The following is a 21,053-nucleotide window of genomic DNA, read 5'->3' as shown; positions in this document are numbered from 1 at the left end:
CTTTTCAGCATCATAACCTCGTTTTGATTCCTCTATTTATTCACCTGAAGGTCAATCACGTTCTGCTCATGTGGGGAACCATCCCACCCACGCTGTGTGTCAGACAGAAGGCCATCCCCCCCCTCCCACGCCCCTGCTGTGCGCTAATAGACAGGTTAGAGTCGCTGGCTGCAGTGCACACATGCTCACTCTGAGGGTTGTGTTTACTCACTCCATCAGAGAGAGTTGTGCAGTTTAATATTAGACTCCAGCCTGCTGCTGCTGCTGCTGCTGCTCCTGCTGGCTCTCTGACCTGGCAGCGCACGGTGGGGGATGGGCGCGCGCAGATTGAGCCGGACGTCCCTTTCTACCTTCATCTGCTTCTCCGTTTTTCTGGTCTCACTCTCCCTCCGCACTCCTTCTCTCCATGCGACTCACTTCCTCCTCGCTGAGATGCCGCACCGTCTCCTGACCTGTCCTTCCAAAGCTGGACTCTTTTTGGTTTGTTTTAACCATTTCGTTTAGATAATAATAAATCAGACGCGCTTGCTCTTCTGACTGCCAACAATATGTTTTATATCCCCTTTCTCAACTTCCTGTCAAGCTTGTATGCCTCTTAGACGTAGGCTGCGATATGATATACATCGCTTCATGAGGAAAAAGAATTAAACTGATTTACTTTGAGGAGAGTTGCAGCTCAGCCGCTGGCCCATATGGTTTTAAAGTGTGTGCTATTGTAATCTGATCATTTTGTAAGATAAATAGAGGTGAGGTGCTGCTGTTAAAGTTTCAGCAATTTCAAATTTAGTCTCTGTATTTTGGATTTTCTTGTGCTATTCTGGTCTTTCATAAGATAAGAAAATAGTAAATTTTTTGCCCTTCTGATTACCCAGTTGCATAGTAGTCTGTTTTTTGTCTTTTGCTATGATTTGTGACTGGTGATCTATGTACATAGGGCAACTGTGGCTCTATGGTAGTGTAGTCATCTTGCGATCGGTTGTAGGTTCGATTCCAGCTTCCTCCTGCCACATGTCGATGTGCCTCTGGGCAAGGCACTTAACCCCAAATTGCCTACCGATCTGCGTATCGGTGTATAAATGTGTGTGTTTGTGAGTGCGACTGGGTGAATGTGACTCTAGTGTAAAGCGCTTTGAGTGGTCAAAATGACTGGAAAATCGCTATATAAGTTCAGTCCATTTACATGTCGTTTGGTTTAAACCAGAGGTCAACGCGACGGACAAACAGAACCATCAGGAGAGCATCGTATTTTGTAGAGCATCAACCATGTTGGCAAAAACCTAAAAAAGGCCAGAAGTGGTTCAGTTTGCGTGGTTGAAGAGGAAGTTACCTGCATCCAGAGTGAGTTTCTGTTAACTTAACTGGATGTCTGGTAAATGGGTAGTGGGTGAGTTTCTTTACTGCTCAAAAAGTGTCACATGTGTTCAGAAGAGAAAAAGACCTGTATGACTGCAGGAGAATACTAACTATTTAAACTATTACAATAGAATTCATTTAACTTACTAGCAGTTTATAGGAAATACTCAACAACTTATGCATTTTAAGAGTATTTCTCATTGTTTATGAATTTCAATTACCTCAGCAATCAAATCCAGGAAATAGCTTCACAATTAGGATTGCATTAGTGTGATATATATATATATATATATTTTCTTACATTAAAAGAGGAGGCAAACCCAAATAATTTACATATAAGATATATTCTTCACAGCTTATGCTTATGAGATCAGTTTAACCAAACAGCTTCAATTTAACGACTCCGTCTCATTTCTTTTCAGTACTGTAGGAAGACAAAAAAAAAAGCAAAATATAACACTACAGCATCGCCTTGCTGTGTGTTTTGGACGCTGAAGCATAAATAATTTGATACCAAACTAAGGCAGGCTGCTGTATTTGTTTTGGAGTATTTGAAAAACTCAACACACATTGTCAATACCCCACACGTTTGCTTTCACTGCAAAACCCGCACAATTGAAACACAAATATCACAACGATGGACTGATGACTTTAGCTGTAATCCCTTGCTGCACTATAAAGACGCTCCGCTCACCTCAGCATCCAGGATGTGTGAAACTAAATTTCTAAATTAGCAGGTAGTGCTAATTTAGCATTTGCTGCTAAATTATTGAATAGAGATGTGAGCTCAAGATTTTTATTGTTTCTTAAGCTTTAATTCAAGTGTTGCAGATTATTAATGTAACTTATTTGATGCTTCTTTAGAAATGTGGTCTGTGGACGCTGACTTTAGCATTGGGGACGTCTGCTGCGGTTACATGGCTAGCAATGAGATTCTGTTTCAGGTAGTAGCTTTGCTGACAGGCTAACTCCTTTTAGCACAATTCAAACACAACAATAGTTTTTTCCAGCGTATCATCAGATCAGTTTTTGAAGCAAAAATTAAGCAAGAGAAAAGAAGTGGCTTTTGTTGTCCATTGGATGTCGCTTGTGCGTCACATTCACTGGCGTACGGGAAACGTGAATACAAAAGTTCCGGTGGGAACCTTTGATTGGGGGAAAAAATCAAAGAAGGTAACTAAAATGTTTTAATGTTTTTCTTTTTTTTTTAGTGACCACAATTTTGAGTTAAAAAGCCCCCTGACACAAATTGTAATGACTCAACGCAGAAATGACCTTGCTTTGTAATTCCTGAACTTGCCTCATAAGTACTTCATTCGCACCAAAACTCTTGGCATTCAGGCATTTGCAATTAAGTTTATGTAAATAATTTTTTTAAAAATCCAAGACTGGTTGATGCGCTCAGGATTTACAACCTAAATGAAAATTTAAGAGACCCCAGTTGGGGTAGGGTTTGGCGCCCTGCTAAACTGTGCTGTCCGCTGCACATCGATTACAGCACAAAACGCGTCATCCAGCAATTCCACGCCATCGATGGAAACTCCTTCCGGCTGAACGGAGCGGGACACATGTTGGTGATGTGAAACAGACCTGAGCTGGGTTTACTTTCTGGGCTGTACAGTTAATATGGGAGGGATTGGTTGGTGTTGGAAGAAAATTCTAAATTAGCTTAATTTTGGAAAAAAGCTTGGCTCTCTTTTCTTCCTATTTCCCGGGTAAACTACTTTTATTGTTGAACCTGTCAAGGAGATTAGAGAATTTATCCGGATAGATGCAACAAAATATAGAAACCGTTGTTCCTCTTTTTTTTTAAAGTTCTTACCGATTAATTTAATGCATCGTAGTATTAATACAAGCAATATCTGATGGGATTTTGATTGTTTGCACTTAATATGTGCAGAGCAGATGGACGTATTTAGTTTTCCCTTTCCACCTGCGTCACTTTAGGTTAATGAACATCAAGCATCAGCTGCTGGATCAGTGTGTGTACATACATGCTGGTCTGTGACTGCGTGTGTGTAGGCGGGTGTGTGTGTGCGTGTGTTTTCCGCCCCAGCCTGGCACGCCACGTCAAATCATACGCGGGGAAGCAACGAGAGCCCATCGGATGAATTAAAATCTGTTGCTCGTCCTGTTCGCCCCCTGCTCCTTCTCTCCGTCCGGGCTTACGCATCCACGCCCCGGCCAATCAGGGGCCAGCAGCCTCCAGGGCCTCCCGTCTCCCCCTCCTGTCACAGCTGGGAGGGGAAGAGACGGGAGGAGGGGAGGGAGCACCGAAAGGGAGGAGGTAATCCAATGAGACAGAGAGGGGAGAGACAGCGCGAGGGCAACGCCTCACAACACCGGGAATCTCTCTCTCGGTCTCCATCTCTTCCACTTCTTCCCCTCCCTCCACACCCTCCTCTTTCTTCTGCCTCTGAAGTGGAAAAAAAAAACCCCAAAGGACTCTCATTCCCTATCCAGTCTTCTGCATGTGGCTGAGGAGTGCCTTCCTATTTCAGGCAATTCTTCCATCCATAATTCAGCTTCTTTTCCCCTCCTGTCTACGGTTGCATCTTTACCCTCTAAAGGATGACTTTGTGACTGGAATCCGACGTTTTGCCTCTCAATTCTTTGGAAGACAGCCTCATATAGAGGAGCTATCTTTGTTCTTGCGCTCACAGCTGCTGAGTGTACAGTAGCTGCTAGTGGGGAAATAGGTTAGTGTGCCTGTTCGGTGGCAGACAGCAGAGGTGACTGCGTGTTCAGTGCGTGGAGGAGATGAAGGGGAAGGGGTTGCCTTTCTGGCGGTAGCGCTCTCCAACCTCTGCGGCCGTGCACCGAGAAGGTGACTGGAATGTTCCCGACCTTCAGTGGGAGTGTCAGCGACTGATTTCAGGACAGACAAAGAAGAGAGCGCCTGAGACCGGACGTTTCTTCCTCCTTTTTTTTTATTTATTTTTGGTTGTTGTTGTTGTGCACCTAACAGGACTTTACCTGCATCCCTCGCCATGGACATCAACCTTCAGTCGCATCGATTTTACTTCCCCCAGATCTACTGCGCCGAACCCGGCGTGCAGCCGCAGCTCGCCGAGTTCAAAGTCAGGTAGGCTCTCAAACCGCAAGAAGCTGATTTTCTGTGAATGAGAAATCTGTCAGTTATTAACCACAAATCCTCCACGCGCCCCTCTTCCTTTGGCTTTTGTCGCTGCCGCTCGGTTTTCGTTTCCATGCAGAATTTAGTTAATGCCACATGATTGTTTTTTTTCCCAACAGATCCTCCAGCTGCTGCTGCAGCATATAAGGCAGTTCTGTGTGATGAGTGCTGCTGTGCGTGCCTGACTGGCCTTGCAGGGGGATGGGGCTGGATACTCTTATGTATTAGCTAGCTGTGCAGAAAAGTGTTAGGGCCCTGGAAGAACCAGGGGGCCCATTGATCGCTTGTGAGGGAGCTGGCCAAGTTCACAACAGAGAGGCGGATAGTGCTGCGGTTGGGTTAGATTTGCCATTAAAGGACGTGCAATCCTCCTTTTTTTTTGGGGGGGGGGGGGGGTGCCTGTGAGGTTCTTTTGTCCTCTCTCTCTCTTCTTTTGTCAGTCTTTCTCTCCAATCGCAGCTGGAAGTGTTCGGGGCGGCTTGTTGCGTCCGACGGCTGCCGTCATGCTCGCAGGGCTGCTGAACACGCATGCTCAGATCAGCAACAGCTTCCCCTCTCTTTGTCTTGCCGGGATGCAATTGTGCCGTTGCGCTCAGGTGTTGCTGAGACGTCATTCTTTGTGATGAAGGGAAAAATAAATAAATAAATAATAATATGCCCGGTGGTTTTCTCTAGAGATGCACCCATCAGGCTGATACCAGTTTATGATTTTCTTTGAGGTCTGGCAGATTGATTGATGCTAATTTTGAATCAAACAGAAAGTGAGGGAATTACAACATTTATGTGATTTTCATGAAACTAAAAAAAAAAAAAAAAAAAAAATGTTGGTGAAAATTGTTAAAGTTGTCAGCAATGCATTTACTGATTGGAAAAAAATATTTTTGTTAGCAATCAAAAATCTATATTTGGATTATAACTTTTTACTTGAGTAACTTTTTATTTAAAAAAAACTGTGCTTTTGGAAGTATTTTAATATTCCACTTTTTACTTTCACTTAAATAATTTTATTATGAAGTATAGCTACTGTTACTTGGGTAAATATTTCCGGATCTACACTCTGTGAGTAGCTTCACTGAATGACAAACAAGATTGTTTTGGCCAAAAATTCACCAGACACAGACACACCTGTAATTTTTGTTAGTTTAGTTTAAAGACCATAATTTTCATTTCGGTCTTTACAATTCCAAAAATGTCTACATAACTTTATATTTCGTTTCGTCTGATGATGTCATTTGTTTTGATCAGTTACTCAGAACTCCAGTCGCCATTTTACCGAATACTTTTTTACTATTAGTTCAGTAATTTCTTGGACGGCTCGAGTAAAAATACATTGATGTGGTGCCGCTCTTACTTGAGTGCAATTTTGGAGAATGATATTTGCACCGATAGCTTGGGATGTCCTCGTAATCCAATACGAAATACATTTGACTGTTCCTCTTCTAACAGCTCTGATTAGTGCAGCTTTAAGGGACTCAGCCGGAGTTTTGCCCCACTAAGCAGCTTTAAGGGTGACCAGGCCTGGTTGCTGCTAAAGCAGCTATTTTGGGTTAAAGCGTGTCACTGTCGCGGCCTGGCAGAGTTCCCTGATGGCGCTGTGGAAGTCGCAGCTGGACCAACAGGAGGAGGGAAGACGTCTGCAAAATGAGTCGGGATTTCAAAAACGGGGAGGATGTAAGTTTGACGGAAATTCATCCTTCAATACCAAACCATATCTCTGCGCCCGCGGTCTCAGGAGAAACATCCAATATACTTACTACTGAGAACTTATTCGTAACCTTCAGTGGAGTTTTTCAAACCATCATAACGTTGAACGTGTGACTGTAGCCTCGAGGCTTTCAGATTTCCTGCTGCGCCTCACATCGCACTAACAGAGTTATTTGTGTGCCTCTGCAGAGATTAAATATCTGATTCCACGAAACTAATTCAAGCAATCGCGTTTAGCAAATCCGATTTACTGCAATGGATACTCATTTGGAGCAGAGACGTTTTAATTCAGATGGATCCTTTAGGCAGTTTTATCACATTTGTGCTTTATCTGCAAAAAAGGTAGTTAAGGACTTGGGGACCAGCAGGACCAATGTAGTACAGACAAATTATGAAGATTCGTGTCACTTAGTGATATAGTTCAAGTGTTCATTTCTGTTAATTTACTTGAACGGGTTTACAGCTAACTAAAATCTGTTAATCCTTGTGCATCTTCCACATTTTTCCTTCCACTCAACTTTTTATATCTTGCTTTTATGGAGATGTTTCACACAAAACAAAAGGTATGATATCATTGCATAAGAGTGCTTTATTGTACCTCAGACTAATGCTATACAATGCTTTTTTTAACATTTCCTTCTTAAACATGTGTTTCTGGGGTGGTTTTATTTTTTTGTGGGATTCAGATTTGGTTGCGAAGTCTCGAAAGAAACCAAACGAGACGGGGAGGTTGAGAAGAGCAGATGATGGAAATTACATGAGAGAGAGAAGGGGGGAAGATGAGAACAGGGGCAGGGGTTTGGATGGTGAGAAAACCAAAGCAAAATGAAGAGAAAGAACATCTACAAGGCGCCGCGTTAGACAGACGGAGGTGAAATTAAGGAAGAAAAAAGAGGAAGGTTCGACTGTGTGGAAAACAAAATAAATAAAGACTGACGTTTAAACATGGATCTTGGGCGTGCCATTTGTCTTGGACAAAGCTTTGGGAGAATGCTGGGAAATTTGCACCAGCCAGGGGCTCCATGGTTACCACAAGATCACCACATGATGGCTTGAAAACCATGACAACCAGCGTTGGCCAATCCACTCAACCACAGCTCAACATATGGTGGCTGTAAGTACAAAACGTCACACAGGGACTCTTCCAGGAGCAGTGAAGGTGTTGGCCCTGAGTCACTGAGTCAGATTAAATAAAGAAATGTATCTGTTTGAAATTTGTTATTGATTAGATTGAATTTTATTCAATAAAACTGATTTTACAGTTTAATATTTTTTTTTCTGTTCTAGTCTAGCTAACGACTCTATTTTTTTCCAAGTCAAATCAATTAAATTTACTCAACAAATTAGCAACATGGCACATCTTCAAACAGGTCCAGTTCACGTTTTGCTGATATAACTGGCTTCAGTCCAATTTCATGAAAACCAGCTAAGTTTATTCCAGTTGAATCCATTTATGAAATCAGATTTTATCCGTTTACACACACAACTCAATCCACCTGTAACTCGGCATTGTATCCAGGTTGCATCTTTTTGTCTAGAAAAGGAGCATCACCATGACTACATTGCGTTACTATCTAGAATCATAATTTGTCTTTATGTTCTTCAATATGTTTCTTGCTGCCAAACAGGCAGATTCACTTGCTGATATGTTGATAATTAAGTCAAAACCAGCAGCGTGTTGGACAAAGAATGGTTGATTTTAGTTCCTTATATGGAAGCACATTAGTTCCAAATCTGCTGTCTGAAGATCACGGTAGTAAATAAATCCCCATAGAATGCCACCAAGTTGGCTCTTGTTTATTTTCTCTTTAGTTTTTTTTTAAAAATTAACAGCTTCTGTTATTTAATCTGCCAACACCCGCTTTAGCTGAGCCAAATAACTACAAAATAAGAATAGGAATTGTAGTATTTTTACAGTCTTGCTATTGTGAGTGGTTGTTAATTATTAAAAATATCTGATTTTAGAGTTTCTGACCAGCCAGTCACTGGTTTAGTGCTCAGCATACCAGTTTCATCCAGTTTCCTTTGACCGAAAAGCACCTTTTGTTGGATCTGCTACAACTAACGAGCACTCTGTAAGGAAAATATGCTGGGTTTCCTTAGATAGAAAGATTTTTAAGCCACTTTGAGTAATTAATTGAGCTTATTGTACTGTTCGATAACTGGGATCAATTGGAATGTTTGCATGTTTGAATTAAAAAGATTTTTCTTTTGCAAAGTGCTTTGATATGATATTTTTTGAGAATTGGTGCTATATAAGTAAAACTGAATTGAACTGTTAAGGTAACTTTTTCTCACTGCTTATTTCAGATTTATTCAGAAAAGTCTGAAAAAATTAAGACCATCCAACAGAGCAGTCCACTTTTTGGGTGAATTTTCAGTTTTGGTTATATATTTGGCTGCTACTTTCCTGATTTACTCCGTCATATTTTGCTCTGGGTTGTTTTGAGTGTTATGAAATTTTCTTCTTGTGCTAATTAGCTTTAGCATCATCAAAACACAACCATAGCACTGTTTTATATATTTGCAGGACAAAACGCCCTGGCTGCTCCTGGGATTTCACCCCCCGCAGCCTTTTCTGCTCATTCACCTTAAAAGCTTTCGACTTAAACTCAAGAGCCGATACAATGTGAGTTACTGCTTGAGGATTATGCTTTAGGACGAGAGCCGGGGCTTTTGGGTATTTTAGGATTCCCAGAGGAGACCGAAATTTCCGCAATATCATTCCTCACCCCTCACTGCGCCGTGGTCTGACCGATTAGAGATGAAGGCTGCCGTGAATGTATGTCAAACATAAAGAGAGCGCTGCTGGAAATCTGTGAAACATTCTGGGTCATTCGATGCGCTGACCGATGGTGTGTAGCACCAGCAGGAAGGCCGGCGTGTCCCACACTGGGGCATTTCTCGGAGCAGGAGGGGTCGGAAACCCCCTCCTTCAAGCATTGTGTGTTTGGGCTTTGAAGGAAACACTAAATCTAATCATCAGAAAGTGTTTAGCTGTAAAACGGACCGTATAGGAACTGTCTGCATTGTGTGTGTGTGTGTGAGGTTCCACAATAAAAAGCAGCAGTTAAATGGCCTCCCAGAGAGGAGCGAGGCCTCAGGGTGTCTCCCAGCTTTATTTGCTCCCACCCTACATTTGTTTCTCATGTTCTTTCTTAAAAACAATCCAAGTTTACCGCTCCCGCTGTGTTCATGGTTGGAACATTTTCTTCTCTTTTCAAAACAAACGTGCATTCGTTTTACTCTCTCTGCTACAACTACTAAAACTTCTCCATCCGTCGGCCCGTTCATTTGGTTCATTAACCCATGCGTGGGTTGATTGGGACCAATCGACTGATCGTTCTGGACTTGTGCGCTGGACGCTCACCAGGACAGGTTTGATTTTTTATTTTTTTCTGTGATATGTTTAAAGCAAGACGTCGCTGACGAGGACGACCTGAGGGGTCAGGACGCGGTATAAAACGTTCCGCTGAAATCGAATTCAGGCGAGATTAAAGTTTCCACAAACAACAAAGCAGAGGAATGCCTGGCTGTGACGAAAAGTGGCGTTCAAATTTCCATGAAAGTGTAGTGTTTTATTATTTAGCCTTTTTGAAGAGAAATTGCTTTGCGGTAACATTTAACATTAGGTTTTCTGAGAAGATTGGTGCATTTAAGTTCATACAGTATTGTAAGATTTGTCTGTGCTCTTGTTAGACTTAAATAAATTAACTCTCCAGCTGGACTACTGTAAGTCAATTTGTGATACCCTAAACTTATTGGACGTAAATAAACTCTAGAAGACGTTGTACTAGAAGCCTTCATTCAGAGTTACTAGACAGGAAATGGGCAAAGAGAGAAGGGGGGCACACCACTCCCCCGCCACAGCTTCGCGACGCCCCGAGGACTTCTTCGTGTTGAACCATTTATGCTCACAGCAGGCCTCCATTGTTGTGAAGCCGTCAGCAGACTTCCTGGTTCTGTCTTCATTGGAACCGTATTAAACAAAGAAGCTTGGTTCCCTTTGTGAAAGTGGAAAAAAAACAAACTAGCACTATAAAATCTAAATCAGTTTAACAACAAAAACACGTATTTTAGTTTGTAAAAAAACAATCCGAAATGGAGTAGTGGGATCTTGGAAGTACGCGGAACTCTTTTAAAAACCCTAGTTTGTTTGATGTAAACAGCTAAGACAGGATAAATAATAAGAAAACCTTGTTATGTAGAAATATCAATGCTTATGCCAATACACCTTTAATACTTTTTTGAAGAACATTTTAGTCAGAATTTTATATTCGGCCCATCATCAACTTGGTATTGTTGACAATGGACTTCCAGAAAACTAAGCCTCCCCTCACCATCCTCAGCAACACTGTGGATCACTTCCTGGGACGGTCCTCACACATAGACGCTGTACTTCCTGTATCAACTCAAGAAGTACAACCTGCCACAGGAGCTGCTGGTCAGCTTCTACACCGCCATCATTCAGTCTGCCCACATGTTTGTCTATCACTATCAATACCTGTTTCCTCTGTGTTTGTCTTCAGCCTCTTGGAATCATCCTGCATGCCCTCTTTTCAAATGTGCAGAATATATGCCATATGTAGGATAAAAAAACCAAAACATTTACTTGAAAGGATTTGCCACTGCTCTTTGGATGCTGAGCATTAGCTCTTTTAGGTAAGAACTCCCCTAAACGCCTGATGCAATCAAGCGCAGCAGCAGTAAAACCCACCCTGCCTAGAGGCCCGCTCTTCATGAGCTTTCAGCTGGAATTAAACTATAAATTCAGATCTGTTTTATGGCGCCGAAATGGGCTCTTGTACCTTTTTTGACAATCCCAGATAACTGCTAAGGCAATTAGCAAAACCCGGAGAGGAGAACCGCAACACATCCAGCACAGCCGCGCAAAGAGGCAGGAACAGTTGAGACAGGACGATGTGCAGTGTTGTGAGAAACACAGCGGAGTCTATAATTAGGCTGTATGCTGTCTCAGGCTGTCTTTTATTCATGTCTCGCTGCTCATTCATCTTTTCTGCATAGCCATATTTTCTAGGCCAAGCTAATATCCCACTCGGGTTGTCATGCCAACAGATTAGCATGCCGTAGCGCGGTTCCACCAGGCTGCAGGAGAAACTGGGAGCATGTGACGCTGCGTGAATGTGAGTGTTTCTCCTCCGCCGGGTCATAAGGTTTCGGGAGTGGGCTTTAAAAAAAAGTACACAAGTTGATGTCAAAGAGAGTTTTCGTATTCAGCTTGACATCAGTATTCCCACGGTGATGTCTGTTTATTTACCCAAACAAAACACATGGATCTGTTTAGCATGCGGAAACTATGCAGTAGATTTGTTTGTTCCAGTGGTTTAGGGTACAGGCTACTTTTTCTACTTCTGTTTAGCTTAGCTATGCTAAGCATAGCTGTGTGTGCTAGCTTTTAGCCATTCAACTTACTTACACACTTAAAGTCAAAATTACCGAGACTACAAATCGCAACCAACTGTTTACCCTCTTTCCTACTTTATGAAGAATTTTTATAGCATAATGATGCTTTAAAAAAATATTATGTAAAGAGTTAGCCGAATGTAACCGGTTGACCCGTTAGCCTGCTAACGAGACTAGACGGAAATGAGCCATTTTCTGGTAATAATTTTTATTTATTTATTTATTTATTTATTTCAAACAGCTTTATAACAACAAGAAAAAAAGTAATCAGTACAACAGAGAAAATATGTGCATACATAACCACGGCCAAAATAATTTGTTTACCACTACATTTCTGTTTGAATAAGAGTAAGAAAAAGTGAACACTTATTACATCTGACCCCTTATCTCAATCTAATGAAAAATATGACTTACTGACTCAATAATTATCAAAATTTGGAATTAAAAACCATGTTATAATACCATGTGCCAACATACTGTGCTATAGAGCCAACAAATAAATTATATTACAAGACCAAATGGTTACAAACTGACTCATAACAAGACAAGAAACTACAGATAGTAATAATATGTATTTATATGTAAATGTTAATTAATACGCAATGTACCATTATTTAAAACATGGACTTGACACTCCAAAAGACACATCTGTGCCCTCTAAAGTGGTCCAAACCGTGCAAACCTTAAAGAGTCAGTTCAAAACACTGTTATGTTATTAATCTGTGGGATCATATCCAACATTAATGAATGTTGCTTCGTCACACTCTTTTAGTCTTTGCCCGCAGCAACAAGCCTGTCCAGGTTTCAGGAGTTTTCCTGTCGTAGCTCCGAAAGTCACCCAGCATGATTTGCAGACCTGGAACCTGGTTCAGCCAGGGCCAGTTTATTTTTAGACTTCTTCTCTGCAAGTTGACCCATTTGGTTTGTTTTATAACTGTTTGCACTAGAGCAGACTGGCTGTGTAAAAGTCAGGCTGTCTGCGCTGGCACATATTTTTTTATTTTTTTCCCCCCATGTCCCTCCTGAGTTTTCGGTGTTGCTCTCATTCCCACAGATCAGCACCGCCGCCTAAACATCAGAAATACAACACAGCAGACAGACTGCTTATGTTACAGGCCACCATTTTGCGTGATGGTTTACATTCTTTAAGTTTGGCCTCATGAACAACGGGATGGTTTTGTCCCTCAGGACAGGAACATGTAAACACAAGCTGTTACGCAGCGCCGGTTTATCAGCTCGTGTATGCATTTCACAAAGGCAGAGAAGAGGTTTCTGGGTAATGCTGCCTTTTAGTTCAAACAATGTCAGTGATTTTTAATTAATTTATTTATTTATTTTGCCAGATCAGGAATAAACCGTGGAAGGAAAATAATTTGCAGTTTTCAAAAACATTAACATATAAGCTGTACAAAATATGGCATGCGTCTGTATTCCCCCTCACTTGAAAATCTAGAGCAATTAATTGCCTTCTGAAGTCACCCAGTTAGTAAATAAAGTCTATCTGTGTGCAATGTTTGGCACTGACAGATGCTCTCCATCCACTGAGTGTGAGCTGTTTCGAAAAGAAATGCTGGTAGAAACTTAAGCGAGAAGAGGTGCTGCTAAAAGTTAGTAATTATGCACCTTCTGTTGGCTTGTAATGTAAAAATTGTGTTAAAATATACTAAATGTGAAAATCTTGGAGTGTGATTACTTCCTCGAGGCATTGTTCATTCCAGAGATGCAGGAAAGGTTCTGAAAGTGAGCTGTACTTTTGCATCCACTGCAAAAACTTTTATGTAAATCCGTGTTTGGTTCAGAAGTTAATCAAGGCATTCTTAAATGTTACCAACTTGCCCCCAAAGTTTAGGACTGCAGACACTTTTTAACACAGTTTATCCCACTTTCTGCAGGTTTAGCTGAGGTTTCCGTCTTGTTGCCTTTGCACACTTATAAATCTTTAAGCTGTCAGCCGCTCTTCTTCCTGCTTTATGCAGCTTTGATGTTTTATGCAGTCGGCTCTTCACAAACGCAGAAATACACACACACACACACAAACATACTTACTCGCTGGCATGCAGAAGAAGTTTCACTGCGCCACATTTCTGGCCGCTTCCCAGCGCAGAGGGTTCTTCATCATTGTCCTGCCATCTGCAAAAACAGAGAACATTCTGTGAGGGACTGAGATAAAGACACAAACAATTTATGGTGCCGATTGTTCTGTCTGCTCACTCTGGAGATTTCGCTGTTTCCCTGTAAGCAGCCGGCCGGGAGAGGAGGGGGGGACGGGGGGGGGGCACAAAGGGCCCCTCTGTGATCTGGCTTTTTCTCCTCATCCACAAATTCTGGAAAAAAGGAAAACTTTAATGCATTTAGATGGATATAGGTAGCGCATATAAATGCACCAACAGAGGGTTATTGATGGAGGAAGTTACACTATATTCTCTCGATCAGCCAACTTATAAAACTCAGTTGTACCAACCACTTCCATGGCAACAGGTGTATACAATCCAGCAGCTACAGCAGGCCTTTTCTACAGATATTTGTGAGTGAATGTTTTCTTTTTTTTAAATGATCATTGTTGTGAGAAGGAATATTTTTTTGCAAAGTTCCTTGAGGCAACATTTGTTGTGTATTGACTATTTAAATAAGTTGAACTGAATGGATCACTTTCAAAGCTCAGTGAGTTTCAACGTGGCTGTGCAGTAAGTTCAGTCTTGAGCTTCTCTCTCTACTAAATACTCCAGTCAGTTGTTGGGATTGTTGCAACTAAGTGTGAATGAAAGCAACTCAGGCTTGAAGTGGTAGGCCAATTGAAGTGACAGGGTAATTTTCACAATCCTAGAGTGTTTGGGTGTTTCTGTCCATTATTATTGCTATACTGGTGGCCTTGTTATGTCGTTAGCATTCCCTTTTAGGTCGTATATGTTCGCTCCTTTGTAATTAGCTTCCTGTATTCATTTATGTTTGTTTTTATCTCTCTTAGATTATTTGTCAGACTTTCCCCCCTGGTGTTAGATCCGTTGAGTTCCTGCTCAGTCCATTCGGTGCGTTCCATTTGTAGTCGGAACTTGGAAATTCCAACTTCACGCCTCTCACTTGGAAATTGCAGCCAACTCTGACGGCCCCCAGTTACGATCTGTGAGGCTCGGCTCTGTGTTTCAACATGGCCGCTCCTCGCATCGACAGTAGTAAGCTGTGGTAGAAACCTGTTCATTTAGCAACACATGTTAAATGTGGTGCCTGTAACTCCAAATTGAAGAAATTAAAAGTGGTGTTTGCTTATGGGAAGTGAAACTTGAAACAATGTCCGTAAAAGGTTCTGCAAGCAATGGCGACATGGGCGTCCCGACTTCTCCGAATATGTTGAATCCGACTTCAGCATTAAACTCTTGAATGTTCACTTAAGTGAAGTTCAGCAGGAGATTCCTTTGGAATGAAGTAAAGCAGACATGCCTCCTAGTCCAACATCAGTGTTTGACCCCAGAAATCCCCTTCTGGAAGGATGTTCAGAACCTTCCAGAAACACTCTCTATGGAAAGTGAAAATATTTGAAGCTCTTAAAGGGTGTCATATTAAGCCCAATGAATTGAGCATGAGAGGAAATGAGAGGAATATTTGCACAGTGCTTTCAATGCTTGTATATAGGAATTAAATAATCTCTTTGAAAGTCCGTTTTGTTTGAGACAGGGATCTTTTTGGTTTTCTGTTTTTGTGAAAGGGCTCAAAGTCTATGAATCCCACAACTACGTAGGCCTCCGCATAACCGTGCAGCATAAGCTTGTTTTGAGCCGTGAAAGACTCATTAACCCCAGCAGCGTGGTGCAGTGACTCACTGGGCCGTTCGCTCCAACAGCTTCACTCAACCCCAGGCTTCACAGCTGCAGCTCACACATTAAACAACTATCTGTTTTGGGAACAGATAGATTTGAAGCTCCGATGCTTCACCTCTGAGTTTTAGCAGTTCTCGATGTCTATGAATATCTTGGCCTCAGGGGTTTTATATTTGTAAAGGTCGTGTCACTTCTACCGAACTGCTGCTCTGTTTTGTAGATAATGACTCAGTGGGTCTGTTTGAGCCAGTGACTCATATTGTAGGTTTTGTTCAAGGATGAATTTTTTTTTTTCATGTTTTTAATTTTGTTTAGTTTTGTGTTTCCGCTCTCATCTATAGAAACATGGACACTGATTTCTTTAGCTTCGCTAACGGCTGCAACATAAACAGCCAGTCGTTTTGGATGACATCAAAGAAAAAGAAAAGTACAGCCACATCGGAAACATTTTTGTCTTTTAAAATTTGCTTTGTTTTCATCTTAAACCTTAATCGTATTTTTATCTTAATTTGCGGGTAGCGCATTTCTGGGTTTTCTAGACTCAAATAAAGTTGCTAATTTTAAAACTGTACCTAGATTTACCGTGTTTTGCCTATTTCAGGTATTAACCCGCTTCATACTTGGGATCTCGGAGATTACGTCATTACTTCTTGAATCATTTTTAAGTCTCTATTTTTATCCTAGTCTGGACGTTTGTTTCAACTCACAGCTAAGCTAACGACACCAACTAGCTTTTCGATGCTTTGCCAGTCCTAATGCACCAGAACCGGACTGCGTAGATAAGCATCTCAACTCGACTGAGAACAGAAATTAGCATACAGCGGTGTGCGCTGCTATTTTAGTCCAGTTTGTCTTTGTTGTCTGCGCGCCGCTTGCCTTGAGCAGCTAGTCCCTCGGAAAGTGGAGCAACAACAGAATGGCTTTGATGCCGTGACGTCTGCAGGGCAGCGCGCTGTAAAATCTGCTGCAAGAGGCTATCCTCTCGTGGATGGGCGAGCCTCCTACCAGCACAGATTACTGCAAGAAACATGACTGACAAATGTATAGGCCTGGAGCTACTCACACTGGCAGAAGTGCGCCAGTGTGAGCTACTGGAAAAAGTATTAACACCCCTTTGAATGACTCACTTTTCAGATTTTATTGGGCAAAAAAATGCATACTTTTTTGCCCAATAAAATCTGGGCAAAAAAGATTTTCATAGTCGCACTACTGTCATACAAACTCCCATATCTTTTCATTTTTAAAGGTATAAATACTTTTGCAAGTTGCGGTAGTTGTGTGAGCCAAGACTACATATTAAAAAAGAAAAAAATTGAACAGAGCTGCTCTCGGATTCGAAACAATTCACAGACGAGTGAGACTTCAGTGGATGCCTCTAAACTAAGCAGACGTGAAGGAAGAATCAGCCTCCAGTCAGACCATTACCAAGCAGATATTGTGGGGAATTTCAAATTCCGCCTAATCAACCACAGAAGAGAAGCTCAAAGTGCTACTTAGTGCTGCCCTGCTTCAGGGTTTTCTTTCGTCGTCTTCTTTTTTTTAATGCATGCGGGTTTTAATTACGTCTTCATTTTTTATTTTTTATTTTTTCATTCCTGTGATTTCTGTGAATCAACAGCATATTAGTCTGACAGCTCATGGCTGCGCTGCTCATTTCAAATCAGGAGATGATTCCGGAAGAGGACATTTTTACTGCAACCAGACAGGAAGCACCAGAAATAAAGAGACAGAGAAGAAGCTAACGCTTTGACATGAACAAACATGACGGGACCAGGTGGCATAATCAGAGACTGAGGGTAAAAAAAAAAAAAAAATACATATTTTTATCAACATGTTTTGCTATAAGCAGGAATAATTTCTGTAAAAAAGTAAAAAGGTTTTGACAAAACACCTGGAATCCCCATGAAACGAGAACAGAAGCTCAGTTGACCTGTTTGTCAATGATGTGGGAACTTGAGGAATTGTTTAAAATTCAGCAATCTGAATGAATAATTCATATATTTATCATCACAAGCCCTCATTAACCAAACTCCAGACTTCTAGAGAAGTGGGTTGACTTGTTTCATGCTTTTAAAGAAAATAAATCTGTCTGTTCATTAAAATGAGTTCAGATTCAAGTGTTGATTTTATTTACTCATTAAATACTTTGTGAAAACAGACTCTCAGCTCCGATATTTAACGGGTGCAAGAAAACGCACAAAATCTCTTGAGCGCCTTCTAGAAGTAAATCAACATTATGATGAAATTAGCTGTATTTTTTATTATTATTATTATTTTCTGGGTATGTAAGATCCACACAGCATTGCCCAAACTTTCACATAATCATAAGTACACAAAAAGAAAACTTCTTCTGTTGTCTTGAAACAATCGAATGTTTAAAGATTGTGGGTCAGCTTCACATTCAGGCTAGTGAATTTGGCGGAGTATGCTGAAATTCCTTCCTCGTGTTAGTTAGCGTTGGAGCGACGCTGAATGTTGGAGATCGCTTTTCACGTTTTCCCCTCTGGAGAGCATGTACTGTATCGGCGTCTCCTGAAAGCGATCTCAGCATTAGACGGTGTCGCTGTATTCCCTCGTGGAGCTGCTTTCTGCTTTCATCGTGCGGTGTGTGCGTGGCCTGTGGGCGTCATCGTCGCCTCTGCCCTCAAATTCAGACTCTCGGAGGAAGCAGATTACGTTTTAATCCAGACCGGAAAATAACACGCTTGCTCAAAACTGTTGTTATGCAAAGGAGATTTTTTTTTATTATTATTATTGAATATCTGACTGGAGGAAAGGATTTTGTCCCAGTAGGCTCGATTTTACTGTTTCACCATTTGGCAAAGGACTGATCTCGGATGATGGCGTTTAAACTCGCCGGGCCTTGAGTTCACATGCATGTGCGAGCGCACAAATGTGCGGCGTCATGGTAAATTCATAAGTATTTAATTCATTATTCATGCTCTGCACACCAGTTTGCTGAACGTCGCACTCGTATAGCAATACACGAAGCGTTCCGGTCTGTGTTTGTAGCCGTCAGTCAGAATCAAACGCTCTTGTTTTGCTTCGTCTCTTATTTTTCTTCACCTCCAGTCTCTTTTAGCACAAGAACCGCATTTATTCATGCTTCCAGGCCCACGGTGCCTACTTATTTTTTCTTTTTGGGAACGAGCTGCTTCGAGCGCTGTTTAATAAATGAATGGACTCGGCGACTTAACCAAGATAAATTAGACACATCATCGCCCTGCTGGAGCCCGAACTCGAGTGCGCTAACGAGGAGACGGCGAGGTGTAAGCCGGGAGATGAGCTGTGCTTGATTCTGGTCCTGGGTGTTTTTCAGCTGCTTTTCTTGTTATTTAGAGATGAAAACCCAAATTATTTCTTCTCAATTTAAAGCTTGTGCTTTCTTTTTAGTCACAAAGCAACTTCCAGATTGATTAGCAAGCCCGGTAAAGATGTACAAAAATGGTGAAAACCAGCCATTTTTAAATTTATTTATTTAAACATTTAAATGTTTAAAAACCAGACCTTTAATTGCACTGCATTCACTATTTGATTGGACAGATTTGATTACAGATTTATTGGGAGAAATATGTTAAAAAAGCAGACTCTATAGGACTATTGAAAGTGGTCCAACACTTTAATTTCAAATTATTAAAGACAAATCTCTCTGACCTGTGAGTGGCAGAAACTTTCAATCATCGCTTGAAGTATTGCAAGTAATCCAATGAAATAGGCTCAGATATTTAACCGGTTCCATGTATTTATAAGAACTGTTTTTGACGTATTCACATTTTATGGAGAAAGTAAGCTGTAAGTGGCCATTTTTTTATTTATTTTTTTTACTTTTTTGTGTGTTTTTAGAACCAAAATGCAGTCCTGATCTAAACTTTGGACCATTTAGGTAGCCTCAAACCTGCTTTATAGCTTTTAATGAAATGTTTTTTTTTATCATGGAAACACAGAGATATGGAAAAGACACTAATATAGCGATAGTAATATAAGTAAATAAGTGTGGTTATTACTAGTCTATTGGCACACACTATCCACATTTATTCCATACAGCTTTACCATAGGCTACAGGTTTATGAAGCCAAGAACTTTTGCTCTTGTCTTCCCTCTTTACTAGAAAACTACGGGTTTCAGCTATTTCTTATTTATTTATCCTTTTGGTAGCTTTAACCGTAACAGACTTTAAATCTGCTCTCGCCAGTGGAGACGAGATGAGACTAAATCCTAGTCAAAATAAGAGTTTTTAATGCAGGGATGTGATTCTGTTTGACCCAATCCCCCTGATATTTCTGCTTAGCAGATGTTATGTCTGGATGAAAAAGGGGCACTGAGAGAATCAGTGTTTTATTTTGTTTTTTCTTCTTTTCACACGCAGTGATGTGAAGTAATTACGACACCTGTCAAGAGCCTGTTAATTTTTCCAACATATTTGGTACAAGTGGATATTTAATTATTGGCTTCAACAATGCTTGGAAGGATAAGTAATATAGCCAAACAGTTACAACCAACTTTTTAAAACTAAGCTTCATTTAGAAAAATGCCTGTTTTGGTCAGGAAGAGATTAGGACACCTCTTCAATTTTAAAATTGAGATATTTCAAAATGTTAAATCTCTGTTAGTAGCATTGGATGCTGTTTTATTTGCTTACAAATATCACTAGGAAGTGTTGCCCTTTGCATCATTACACTCATGGCAGATATCCTACAACTTGTAATCCCTACGACGACATTGGGGCAAAATAGACCTTGAAAACTCTGAATCTTCCCAAATTAGATTCAGCCTCATTCATATCAATAAGGAGACTGAGAAGCACTTAAATATCCTTTCCTTTCCTAAGCCTTTCCTTCCTCTCTCCGTCCCTTTGTCCTTGCCAGTGAGCAGAGTATCTGCCAGGCGCGGGCCTCTGTCATGGTCTACGACGACACCAGCAAGAAGTGGGTCCCCATCAAGCCGGGCCAGCAGGGCTTCAGCCGCATCAACATCTACCACAACACTGCCAGCAACACCTTCAGAGTGGTGGGCGTCAAGCTGCAAGACCAGCAGGTAACCCGGGGAGAGACGCTTCTGACGCTGCGGGAGGAATGCGACACGTTTAGACCGTCCTGGACTCACACTGAGAGAGTCCTCTGAATTGCTGTGACGTAGATATTTGTATTGTAGATACATGGATGCATATTTACATGTGTTTGTAAAGAAGGAAAAGGTACATTGATCCACATTGTTGTATCTTTTCTTGCAGTGGTGGAGTACACCATTTTTATTTTAGTCAGACTTTTTTGGCTCTGGACTCTTGATCTTCGATTGAAATTATTTTAGAAACTCGTACTGGCCAGATTATTTACATTCTCTGTTTTTAACTCCCCACTCCTCTGTTGTTGCTCATAAAATAGCTTTCTTTCCACTCCTCTCCTCTTCTTTTTCCTGCAGGTGGTTATCAACTACTCTATAGTGAAAGGCCTCAAGTACAACCAAGCCACCCCGACCTTTCACCAATGGAGGGACGCCAGGCAGGTCTACGGCCTCAATTTTGCCAGCAAGGAGGAGGCCACCACCTTCTCCAACGCCATGCTATTCGCCCTCAACGTACTCAGCGCTCAGGATGGAGGTGTGGTCTCCCCTCTCTGCACCACACA

At 41.3% G+C, this 21,053-nt stretch overlaps 1 protein-coding gene across 8 annotated transcripts in view; it reads left to right on the top strand.

Annotated features, from left to right (window-relative positions):
• evlb (Enah/Vasp-like b) overlaps positions 1-21,053 on the top strand; it is a 38,452-nt gene that overhangs the window by 4,708 nt on the left and 12,691 nt on the right. For 3 of the 8 annotated variants that reach the window (XM_044106000.1, XM_044106002.1, XM_044105999.1), the window contains exons 2-3: positions 20,295-20,463; positions 20,848-21,025. In XM_044106000.1, the coding sequence (XP_043961935.1) occupies positions 20,295-20,463; positions 20,848-21,025 (347 nt within the window). Of the gene's footprint in view, positions 1-252; positions 481-3,571; positions 4,439-8,723; positions 8,823-9,486; positions 11,338-20,294; positions 20,464-20,847; positions 21,026-21,053 lie in introns of those variants that run through there. The other 5 variants (XM_044105996.1, XM_044105997.1, XM_044106004.1 and 2 more) reach the window with 4 other exon arrangements.

The sequence above is a fragment of the Gambusia affinis genome, linkage group LG22, assembly GCF_019740435.1.
Source record: "Gambusia affinis linkage group LG22, SWU_Gaff_1.0, whole genome shotgun sequence".
In the NCBI taxonomy this organism is placed as follows: Eukaryota; Metazoa; Chordata; class Actinopteri; order Cyprinodontiformes; family Poeciliidae; genus Gambusia; species Gambusia affinis.
Note: the sequence above shows the minus strand (reverse complement) of the source record. Positions and strands in the feature narration are given on the sequence as shown.